The following is a 13,103-nucleotide window of genomic DNA, read 5'->3' on the forward strand; positions in this document are numbered from 1 at the left end:
GTAATCAATTAGCTTATCTTTTCTAACCTGTTTTAAGATTTGGATATACATCTTTATCAGGTACTAACGAATTGTTGCAGGTTTCAGCATTCATTCCTTAAGCTAGAAGAGGGGACATTACAGATGAACAGTTATGATAGAGAGTAGTATGCTTTTCCATGTGGGATCACTCATAGGGAGCATTGTCTAGTATTAATAGCTCCTTGAGACATTTGTATCTTCTCATATCTAATGATCGTGATGGTATAATAGTCTGTATTGATGAATGGTAACACAATTTTGGGCTTGGAGCAATTTTAATCAGAGTAGCGCAGCAGATGGGCGTAGCAATGATTTTCAGGGTGTTATGGGATCCATGTATCCTATGGACAGATGACTTGCACTTATACCCCTTGCTTCACACTATGAGGGGATGTTATCTCACTGATGTCAGGATGGACTACAGAGCTACTTGCAGATTTATATGGGATCCTAGTACCGATTGCTTGAGGACAAGCAATCTGGAGGAGGGAGGACTTGTAATGTCCCTTTTTGGGGACATTAAGAAATTAAGGACATATCCATTTAATATGAAAATTGACCTGTGAGAGCATAATACAAATTCATAAGGGGTCAGTTTAATATTATGAAGTGGGCAAATAAAAGTGACAGATGATGAATAAGATGGAAAGATAGGAGAAGAAGCCGAAGGGTCACAACATTAGGCAATAAGATAACGTAGGCTTCATTCCTTTGTAGAGGCTTGGATATTGATTTACTTTGTGATTTCTCTTGGAGAAATTAGGAAGCTTCAATTTCTTTCAGGATCCAAGGACTAAAAAACCTCTGGTTCTTCTTGGTGTATAAGACATAGCCCCGATTCATATCTATGATGAATTCGTGACGAAGTTCACAAGTGCATTCCAGGTTCATTTCTAATTAATCCAATCTGACAGCCATCATTGTTTATATGATTGGATTGTTATTGTAATGCAATAACAAATTCTAGAGTATATGCTGATTATTTACTGGTTCATATTGTTGGTTATTTGCTGGTTATCATTGTGTAAATTCTTGTTTATGGTTCTGAAAAATATTTGAGGAAAATTTGAAAGGGATATCTAGATAGGATATTACACTTTCCATGTCTCCTTCAGTAGTAAATTTACATCAGATCCTTTGTCCAAAATAGTGTTCATTACTTTATATCCCATTATTTCCATTTCTACCACAATCGGTGTCCTCTCGATGCCAACCGACGGTAACATCAAGTTTGTTGTGGGATTGTTTCCTAGTTGCTCCATCATCTTGTCATTGTTTTCATCACATGTTTTGTTACGAACTAAGTTGGTAACAAGCACTGTCAATTGTGGCTTGGTCCCCAAAGGTCATCCACCTGACAGGTACTGTAGCTTACAACATTTGTCACATAATGGACCTTTTAGATTTTGACTACAAGGGATTGTTGGCAATGTCACCTGATGTTCTTCGTTCCTCCATTGCTTGTTCTATATTGGGCTTTGCTTCTTTCAGCTTTTCCTTCTCTATATGAGAGTCAAGTTATGTTGCCTTCTTGGCCTATAGCCTAGTAATTGCCAACACCTCCACTGATTTTGTAATGTCCAACAGGTTCACCCTTTTTTGCTTGGGATAGTATGTGTCCTCATGGTTACCTGTACCACATCATTTACACACCGAACTTCCACCTACTTGCACACTTTGACAATCCTATGTGAAATGGCCCACTCATTGCAACTCTGGTATTTTATCATGGGTCACCCCTTTGCATCGAACTAGATTCGGCTTCTCAATGTATTGTTATTGCAAATATTGGCATTGTTGTTCCCTCTCTGGTTGTTGTGATATCCACTCGGCAAGGCATTAGAATTTGTAGGTGGCTTGGGTGGTGTGATTGGTGGAGTTGCTTGTTCTCCTTCAGTGAAGAGCACTTGTGTTCTCCTCGGTTGCAAGTTGTATGAACATTCCTTAATGGAGTGTTTCAGTACTTTGGCAAATGTCACATAAGGACTTCTTTCAACATTTTGCCTTTGTGTGTCCCTCAACCTTACAGTTTGTGCACCACAAATCTTTGTCACCCCTCGTAGCTTCTTTCTCGGCTCTTATCTCCTTCATCATTCACATCATATCCCTTCTACGGGTCTGTGCCATCTTGGATTCTCCCTCAATGCAATCATTTGTATTGTTGTCTTGGCTAACCTATTTCTTCCCTTAGGATGTCTTGTTCTCACTCTAAATATCCACTACCTGATTATAAACATCGACATAGGAAAAGGGAGGTACCACTTGCATTTTCCTCCACGAGGAAATAATCAACCCTTTGATAAACCACCTCCTTTTCAGCCCATCGACTAGTTGATTTTCCAACTTATTGAGCAATCCTCTCAACTTACGATTGTATGCCCATGCAATTTCCTTGTCTTCTAATATAGGTTTCTACTACTACCTCATTTTCATCTCCTAGCAACTTGAATTCTTGCTTGAATGCCCTCTTCAAGTCATTGCATCTTGTTATGTATCCTCTCAATAAATCTGTGTATCAATCAACGGCAATACATCGTAAGGTAGCATGAAATGCCTTCAACCAATAGTCCCAATCTTCCTCACCATTGGCCTCCATATGGTCACACATATTTTGTAGTAGCAAGCAAGGTCCTTTGATCCATCCCTCATGACTTTAGGTAGCTTTTTCTTTTTTTGAGTGCTTACCATCTTTCTCGTTTGGTTGGCCTCTCCATGTTGTACTCGGGTGGATTGGCTCTTTCCCTGCATACATGTGCTTCACTTGCACCTCCGAACACATGCAAGCTTTCATCCCTTCCACTAACGTTGTTCACACCTTGGTTACCTCCCTCAAACTAATGCTCCTTTCTCCCCAAAGTTTTTAGTTTTGGCCCCCCTATCCTTCGGACCCCTTATATGACTAGTTTCTTGATGCACAATAGGGTGTTTTCAAATAGTTCCACTACTTCCTTCTGAGGATTTATTTCCTTGATGTCTTTCTTCCATGCGAAGGGAAAAGACAATTCACTTTGAATGGAGTTAGACACTAAACTCTCCTCATCAGTCACTACTCATACCAAAGGATTGCTCGCCTAGTTAGTAAGGTCCTCTGATTCCTCGTCTGGGAGTGGTAAATTTCTTGTGATTTCCTTCCACTCTTGCCTTGTAGGTTGTGTTTTGCTTTCCTTGTCAATAGGCCTCCACCTCTCGCCACTTCAGCTTTGGTTGACATTTAAGTTATTGCTTTATGGGGGACTTTGAAGTTCCTCAATAATTCTCTGCAATTGTCCTCGCCTCTCACTTTTCTCCTTGATTTGCAAAGATCTTCTCACAAAGCATTTCTCTTATCTCTTCTTATGTCTCTTTCCTAGTACGTCTCCTTTTGTCCTTGTTTGGTATAAAGGGGTATTAATTATTGGAATTGTTAGAGGTACAACATCTTCTTGTGTCGCACTCCTCCCTCTGGTTCCTATCCTCATATTATTGTAACATATGTTGTATGCGGTGTTCCTACTCTCTTGCCTCATGTTGTTCTTAGAATTCAATCAAGGTACAAGCCAACATTCTTGGAAGGCTTCCTAGAAGATTATAAAATAGCTGATAGGAGTGCTCACTATGAGTTCAATCGGGACCACTCTCTCTCACGCCTCTCGTTGCACTTACTAGTCAACCGACACTTCCACACCTGAAACAAATCCTCTATCAACTGATTTTCTTGGGTCTCTTCCCTATTATCCTCAACATTACTATAAATCACAAATACTTGTTGATCAAAGGTGTAGCCCATTATTCCACCATCTCACCTATTTGCATTTCTATAGATCTCTAGGTTCAATCTTGGTAACAATGCCAAGATGTTCCTACCTACAGAGTTATTTTACAAAAAGTAAATAGGTAGATTCATACAAGAGCATAAATATATAATAAGTCAGAATAAACACAATGCCAATAATATTGGCAAAATGATATACTTTAATTCCATATAATGTTATACCAAAAGTAACATATTCTCAGTGCTAGTTTACCTCTATAAAGCACTTGACAAGTGGTTGAGCATGTCGATCGTCAGTTCCTACAACTACTCGAGAACCAACTAAAATAACATTTCCATGATTGACACGAAGTATTATTCTTAATTACTAGACTATAACTAACAATATGTATGTGTATATGTATATGTATATTGTTGAAGATTGTAGCTGCGATAGAGATCTTTATCTCTAAGTTTATGAGATAGAAATATGTTTGTCATGATTGTTATGGTCATCTTCAGCTGAAGAGATATTTGTGATTATATTTAAGTTAATATTATGTAGAAAGACATGTGCCATACATCATGCAAAGAGGAATGTGTATGGAAGTATGAAGTGTTGAAAATATGGAAATATAAACGTCTTATCTTTGGGACTCAAAGAGACCTTCATGTGAAAGAGTCTTATGCAATCCATTTATGTCATTGCTTGGTTTATTGTAAATCAATCAACTAAAAAGCCTTGAACTCAAACATTTTCTATTATCAATAAAAGAATTATTTTGGTGGTGTGGTTGGGTTTTTCCCTTCAAGTGGAAGGGTTTTCCCATGATACATCTTGTGTGTCTTCTGTGCATTTTAATTACTTATGTTGTTTATCTAATTTATGGGCATAAAACTTAACATGGTATCAAAGCCAAAATAGAAAATAACAACAAAGGAGTTTCCTTCGTGCATCATCTTGTGTATCTGTCTATTGCTCTGAAGCTGCAAAAAATTTGTTCTAGCTACATGCTTTTGATGGTTTATTATTAAAGTTGGTTTATTAATTGCAATATCACCACCTTGGCTTCTTGCTAATACCCTAGAAACTCTTCGGGAAACCACAGATTGGAATCCTGCGAGCCTTGCCTGCTCAATGCTGGGATATCCAATCAGTTAAGGCCAACTTGACAAAACTAAACAGTGCGGTCCGAGTTCCCTGCACTTCTGGCTCTGCAAAACCATGGCGGGTGTACCTAATCCTAGACAAAACACTTAGATTCAAGACTTTTATAGCAGATTGATTAGAACGTGATTATATTGAAAGTTTTCTTGATGGCAAGAATTATAGAAAAGCTTTAAACTTGAAAATTATGAATTTATAAATAAATGTGATAATATTTCAAATAAAGAATGAATGCAACAAATGAATATATTAATTCTTCAATGGAAAGAAATGAAACGGTTGCCAGCATATGGATTATGAATTAGGAGTAAAAGACCAGTTCTTAATTAAATGGGCAATCAGAGTCAATATTATAAGTTGAAATGTACAACTTTATAAAGTTCAATGTATTTAAACCATAAACAATTTTAACAACTCAGATGCGATGGATCAATTATACAAACACAATTTTAAACTAGTCCAGGATGCGCTTTAACTCCTGCGGAGACAAACTAGACATAAATACTGAAACAATTAAATATTTCACATATTCTATGTTTATCAAGTTTAAAATACAATGACCCGGTCCACTTATCTGAATATTAAAATATTTATAGAAATTAATAAAAAACATTTATAAAGGACACAACTTAATAACATTTAAAACTCTAATACAAATAAATTAAAATAAATATTTCTTACTGATCCAAAAATAAAATTGTACTTGGAGACACTCCTTATGGATGATCCATCCAATACAGTTCGAGTATAGAATCGCACAAGAATTCATTTGAATATCCACCATCCACAGGCTTAGTTCAAAAAATCATTTCTTTATCAATGAAAAAATATAATATATCAAACGAGCATGTATATAACTTGGGTATAAAAAAATTTAGGAAATACGAATTGTCTTTCTTGAATGATTTTTCATGTATTTATAAACAAGTTAAAGGATGCAAATAAAAAGTCACCACTTTTCACAACACCTAATGATTTTTCATGTATTTATAAAGAAGTTAAAGGATGCAAATAAAAAGTCACCACTTTTCACAACACCTAATCACACTTTCAACTGAATGATTATGGTGTTAAAAGTTGACCATAACACAACATAATCTTTATTCTTGCATAATAAAGCCCTGTTAGAAACTCTGCAATGGTAATAGGAAGTTATTAAATATATCTCAAATATATTATAGAGGCTGGATGGTCATTGCTGGAACCTCCACGATTTGGATCCATATTTACCATTTGGCGCCTTTCCTTTGCCTTTGTATCCACCTGTTTGGATGTGTGATGGGTGGCTTGCATGACCCAAGCCTTTATCTCCATGAAGTCGGGCGCATCTTTTCAATTCCCACATGCATCTTCAGACCTAATGGCACCATAAATGAAAAAGGTCACTTAACACATCATTCTTTCTCCTTCCGCACAAGGTCCACTCCGTTCGAACTCAAATGTAGGCTATCAACATCATAGGGGCTCTACAATCTTACAAAAGTATCATGCCATAAACACAATGTGCCTTTTCATGATTCTTCAAATTCTGAGTTCAAGATCTTCAATACTCTTTGGTGCTAACTCCATATTTTGCCTCCCGTAAGCGTTCATTCCAAGGCATAGGAATTTTTCATTTTATTTTCTCTGTGCATTTCCAGCCCATGGCTAATCCGAATGGGAGATAAACTCATGAATTCTTGGACGCAATGGTAGATTGGGCAGTATGTGGTGTGTGAAGATATTATATTCCCATCATATCTTTGTCTGAAGCTGACCTATGATATAATTGTTGGACCATGTTTCTCCACTGCTGCATATGTCTCTAGATCTGTAAGGAACACAAAACATCATCAGATATCGAATGGTGAGAAACAATGCTCCAGTGGTTGTGTGTCAAATATTTGTTTCTGAATCAAGAGAAATATCCTGTAGGTAGCTGAAAATAACTGTCAGTTGTGGATGTTGAGAAATCACCGATGCCACTGCTACTTAATTTTCAGAATTAGAAATCTCTGGTTGTAAAGAACTGAACTATTCGTGACAACACAAAAAATCCCATTATGCAGAGCAAAAAGTTTGTTTACCAAACTGGTCAAAGGTGCCTGGACAATGTGCCACAATATGGTGAATCTGAACACAACATGTTGTGCTTGTCTACAATATTCTCAATGTTGCTGGAAAACCTTGTGGTCAGCTATTAAGTCACAATTAATTTAATTGCCATCATTTCCTCCATGTCCATTGAAAACATCATACTAATTTCTCTTATAAAACATCAAGGTATGTTTTCAGTATGGGATCTGGCGCAATCACATAGACTAGTAAGAAGCAGTCAGCAATGACTCTTTGCTCAACAAAAGCTAGGTATAGACAAATACTTAAAGCAGCTTGTGAGGCAGTTTGGCTTCAAAGGATGTTTTTAGACATGCAAATGTCTCAAGTAGATACTACTCCCTCTTATTGTAACAATCAAGGGGTGCTCAAACCAGCCAATAATCCAATCTTCCATAGGAGAACCAAGCATGTTGAACTTAATTGTCACTTAATTCAGAAGTTGGTTAAAGATAGGTCAGTTGAGTTGTATGTTCCGACTGCAGATTAGAAAAAATATTCTCACCAAGTTTCCTAGCACAGACAAGTTAGTACAATTTAAGGGGCAACTTGGTGTAGTTGATAGATTGATGCAGGAGCATCCTGGGTTGCTTTGTTATCCTGCTCATTTTTGTTCATTTTGCATGTTGATGCCGAGTTACTGTAGCTCTAGTGGATGTCGAGTTATTGTAGCTCTAATGGGGTAGCAATCTAGTGTTGACCAAGTGTTTCTTCATCTGCCAAGTTACCCAGTGTATGCCAAGTGAGTCTTCATGTACCGAGTTACCCAGTGTATGCCAAGTGACTCTTCATGTGCCGAGTTACCCAGTGTATGCCAAGTGACTCTTCAGGTGCCGAGTTACCCAGTGTATGCCAAGTGACTCTTCATGTGCCGAGTTACCCAGTGTATGCCAAGTGACTCTTCATGTGCCGAGTTACCCAGCGTATGTCAAGTGTCAGCATTTGGATGTGATTTCTACTAGCCGACTTACAGGATTTATTTTGATTGTGACATTTATGTTAAGATCTTTTCTTGGGATGCATCCAAACCGTTGTTGGGTCGGCCTTCCTCTTATGTAATGTTCTAGAATAATCTGTAAGCCATTTTGGCAAGTATATATAGAGTGTTTAGCCTTAGAGTTAGGTAAGTTTTTGGGAAGGAGATTAGAGAGCAGGACTGAAAGTGAGAATTTGCAGTTGGATCTTTGAATGTGAATGTATTTGTAATTGGTCGTAACCCTGAAGGCCTTACAACTAGGCATGTATGAAGATATTTTGATGAATCGTTAAAAGTATTTCACTCTTCTTCCTCCTTTGGTTGTTGTTCTTTGTGTTTGCTTCCACTGTGTTAACTCTTGCAGGGTGGTTTGGATAGCTGGGTGAGCCTTTGGCCCTAGTTATTTACCCTTTGCCTGCGTTATAGATTGAGCATTAAGAGAACATATTAGAATAATATCTTTATTATTTATTATTTAATGGTCAATATTTTAACTTTGTGTAAATATTAGATTGTTTCTATTTTAAAAATATTTCCTTATAGAACATTTGTTTTGTAATACTTTAAATGATCATTTGATTACTCCATTTAATTCTTTCAATTATTTACCAAAACAATATTCACTAAATCATAGCACAATACCAAAAGTTGATCAAATTGTGCATTCTTTGAAAATACTTCACAATTTTTTGAATTTGTAGACAACTAATTGAACAATGACAATGCCAAGGACCCTACCACAAGCATGCCAAATGTAGGATAAGTCCCCATCCCTTTAAGCCTAAGCTCACCTCGTGATCCTAGACACCATCTAGTTTGCAAATACTACCTAGAATTAAAAACTAATCTCTTCATATAATTGTGAGACTAAGACTGAGTAATGTTTCTTGATGGATTGACAATAAATCTTTTAAATACTATTTGAATGCTTTTATGAATAATTCTCGAATGAATTTCTGAAGTCAGATGTATTGCTTAGTATATTGCTCTGAAATGAGAATCTATTTTGTTTTAATTGCTTGTGGATAATGTATTCAAAATGAATTCATCCCCCCTTTTATATCTTCACTTGTGGGGGAAAAGTCACATCTTTACATAAAGCTCATTGCCCTTATCTAAGTTACCGGTGCATCCAGGAAATCACCAGATGTTGGTTCTGGTGCTTTCGGATGCATTTGGATGCTACATCGATGCTCATTGGAAGCTTGTCCAATGCCTACAGATGCATTTGAGAGCATCCGAAGAGAATCCAGCGAGCATCTGGGTGCATTTGGAGAACATCCAGACTTTTTCAACGTCCATTCACTTATGTGACTTTAAAAAACAAGTGTTTAATTGATTTTTTTAATTATATTTTTTGCTCTTTTTTGCCCCAAAACCCTAAAATGGCCCTAAAAGAGGAATGGTTAATTTTTCTATATTTCTTTGCATACATAAATTATAGTATACACTATATATATATATATATATATATATATAAAGATGTATATTTATATATAAACGCACCCAAACGCATTCAAAATCCCCCCAGAAAAAAAATCATGCATCCGCACATCAGCACCCCGCACCCATATCAGCATTAGAACCAGCATCGGTAACTTAGGCCCTTATAAGAGTTTGCACCTCTTCAGAATTGGCATTGCCTTAATAGGTTTTATTGGATTTTACTTGTGATCTGTTTGGTGATTTCAACCGCTTAACTAATCTCAATTGGCCTATTTGAAGTAAATTGCTACTATTTTAATTTTAAGTAATTGCAGATATTATATTCCCTTTTACCATGGTCAGCTCTTTACATTGAATCGCTATTATATTCTCTTTTAATCTTAGTTGCCCCTTGCTAATATCATTTAATTCATTACCCAGAATAAATTGCCATTAAAGCTGCCATTTGTTTTGTGGAGGCACTTACCTCATGGTGAAGGAAAGACATATATTATTAGTTCAAACTTCAATTATACCAGAAAAACAAGATTTTCAAAAGCTCCCTACCAAAACCCAATGACCTTTCCATCTCACAAGCATACTAAGTTTAAAATTTGTTACCCAGAATTTTTCACAAATATTCCCTACCTGATAAAGTCATCAATATCTACTATATATTTTTTTTAATAATATAATAAAATCATTGACTTTCGATTACAAAAAGATATACCAAAAAATAGCTGGGTCCAAGCAGAAGCATTCATGTCAAGAAACAGTAACCTAAGTTAAAAAGGCAAAGTACAAGCTGTCCGCCTGAAATCTAGAAAATCTTAAAACACAAGTTAACTTGGCATTGTAAGTGTAGGGTAGTTTACAGTTCTACTAGAAGAATGAAATCAGGAAATACAAAGGAGAATACTGCTTTTAGATTATACCTTCAGCAATGTCATGAACAATTGCCATCTTGACACACCTAAATTGGAAAGAAAATTGAGAGTTAGAATAAAATGCAAAAAAGTAATAAAGCAACAAATATGTTCTATATAGCCAATTTGACACTTAAAAAAATAGCCACTAAAATATTATAGTTCACCTACAATCATGGAAGCAATAACCATGGGCTGACCCAAAAAATATTCTTGCTCTACACATTTTATGTTCTACACTATTTTGGTTGTTTTTGAAGTGAAAGAACTAATACCAATTTCAAGGACCCTACATTATATTATTATACATTTCTACACTAATGATTATTTATTTAGGCCATCTTCATGGCAGCAATAACCATAGACTGATGCAAAAAATGTTCTTACTCCACACATTTTATGTTCTACACTATTTTGGCTATTTTTGAAGTGAAAGAACTGATACCAATTTCTGAGACCCTGCATTATATTATTATACATTTCTAACTAATGATTATTTATTTAGGTCATCCTCATATCCTAGGAATTTTTTAACCCCATCAGGCATGTCAGAAATTTATGATCAGTTGGAATCCCTTCATCACTCTCCACAATTCTATTACTTCACATATAAGTTATAACATTAAAATCAAATATTGCACAGTAACATTTTATAAGGGCAGTGTCCAAGGCAATAATCCTCCCTCTGTTTGCAGGTGAAGCTCCCCTTGTACTAATACTAGTGAAAAGCATACAATGATGGCATTTAGAAACATTTTTGCAAAGAAACAAACATGTATACGAGGAAAAAAGTTGTCATCACACCTTGAACATAACACTGAAATGCATGAAAGAATATGAAAACCTTGAATGAGTGCTAATAGAGTCCCTTCTCCAAAGCTGATTTTAACTAATTATTAGAGTGGTTAACCTAGCAAAAGACAAAGAACTGGAATGAACGACATCTTCCAAGTACTGCAATCATAACAAGCATGAAAAGTTCATTAACTGCAATAGAACAGAGAATCTAATAGATAAGATAGCTATGTTGCAAAAAAACTGTCATGACATTCTTCTTCTGATTTATTGATATTCAAAGTATTGCTTCAGTACACAAAGATATGCATTTAATCATTAACAATTTCCCAGAATATTTGGTGATCCAAAGGATCCCTACGTTATGATTCTAATGTCCTTTTTGTTACAACCCAAGGTAGTTATATGAAAACAGTTAATTAATAGCTACCTCGTAACTTGCAATAAGGTAGCCATTAACTAACCAATAACTAACTTAACCTCAAAGTTACTATAAAATTCTCTTACAACAAGTATATAACTTAACCTCAAAAGTACCATAAATTTCTCTTACAAGAACCTAGCTATAACTTAGCCATTAATTCACAAGTAGAAACCTTTGTTTTCCATGTTGGAACTGCTCATCCCATTAGAACCTAAAATGTCTTCATGGTTGGACATACTCGAGTCAGTGACATCCGATTATTGATTCCTTCCATTTTCCATCTCAAAATTCTACTACAGCTCAAAAAAGAACATAATTCCACACATGAACGAATCACATCTTCACTTACTGATTTCACACATTTGACTCTCTGTTTATTAGTTACCAGCTAAGATACCGATGCGTGCATGTTTTACGCGGATGCACAAGGATGCACGAAGGTGTTTGGATGCAAGGGGAATGTTTGCAGGATGCATGGAGTCTGCCTGCGGGTTCTTGCAGGATGCTTGGGAAAGCATCTGTGAAGCATCCATGAAGCATCCACATGAATCCATGGAACATTCGCGATTTTTAGGTGCCAAGTCACTTAAGTGACACAATATAACATGTGTTTTATTGATTTTTTTTAATTATATTTTGTCTCCTTTTTGTCCCAAAACCCTAACACGGCCCTGATAAAGGCTATTCATTACTCATTCCTCTCATCTTCTTTGCAGCTGGGCTCTCTTCTCATTTGATTCAAATGAACTTGCAAGCGTTGCAGTAGAAAGAGAAGATGAGAATGTGGATTTTTTTGAGAATCCTTATGATTTTGATAGACTGAATTTGATTTGTGAATCTTGAGCCTCGACTCTTGATTGATCAACGTTGAACAATGAGCTATGTTTTGATTTTGTAATTCAAATTGCATTGGAATCTTGAATTTGAGTAATTTACTAATTAGATAGTGCTGTTATTTCAATTTGAATATGCTAATTGCTACGGAATGGTTTATTTTTGTATATTTCTTGCATTTATTTGCATACATAAATTATAGTATATATATGGACACACCCAAACACATCCAAAATCCTCCCAAAAAAAATCCAACCATCAGCACCCTGCACCCACATCAGCATCAGAACCAGCATCGGTAACTTAGGTTACCAGGATCAATCTTAGCATCCAATTCTTCAAACCTAGTTTCCCAAGCATAGAAAGAAAGGGGCAATGCATATATGCAGTGCACTGCGTGCAAATTGCTCAGGTATAATATCTCATGGATGTGATCCTCGACTTCTGCAAGCACCTTATCCTCAAAGTGCTTACGTTCTAATTCTGCATCCAATTTCAATCCATTTACAATGATAGTATGCCTAATGCTAGCAATCTATGTTACTTAGTCTCTCAGCCAATGTTCTTCTCAGGAGATGCTCTACAGTAGCAGCACATTTCAGCAGATCCAGATCAAAAGCACAGCAGCATTGGTCGTACAGCTGAGAGATCAGCATGAAGCGGGTGCACACGAGTATACATGCACTAGCTTCATCCTCTTCCAGAATTGG

General features: G+C 36.2%; 1 protein-coding gene across 1 annotated transcript in view; it reads right to left on the reverse strand.

Annotated features, from left to right (window-relative positions):
* Positions 1–13,103, reverse strand: part of LOC149568634 (uncharacterized) — a 169,704-nt gene that overhangs the window by 94,538 nt on the left and 62,063 nt on the right. The window contains exon 3 of the mRNA XM_089821499.1: positions 10,350–10,387. Within this exon, the coding sequence (XP_089677625.1) occupies positions 10,350–10,387 (38 nt within the window). The remainder of the gene's footprint in view (positions 1–10,349; positions 10,388–13,103) is intronic.

This window comes from Cupressus sempervirens, chromosome 3 (assembly GCF_028749045.1).
Source record: "Cupressus sempervirens isolate cs-2001-9-10 chromosome 3, ASM2874904v1, whole genome shotgun sequence".
NCBI lineage: Eukaryota > Viridiplantae > Streptophyta > Pinopsida > Cupressales > Cupressaceae > Cupressus > Cupressus sempervirens.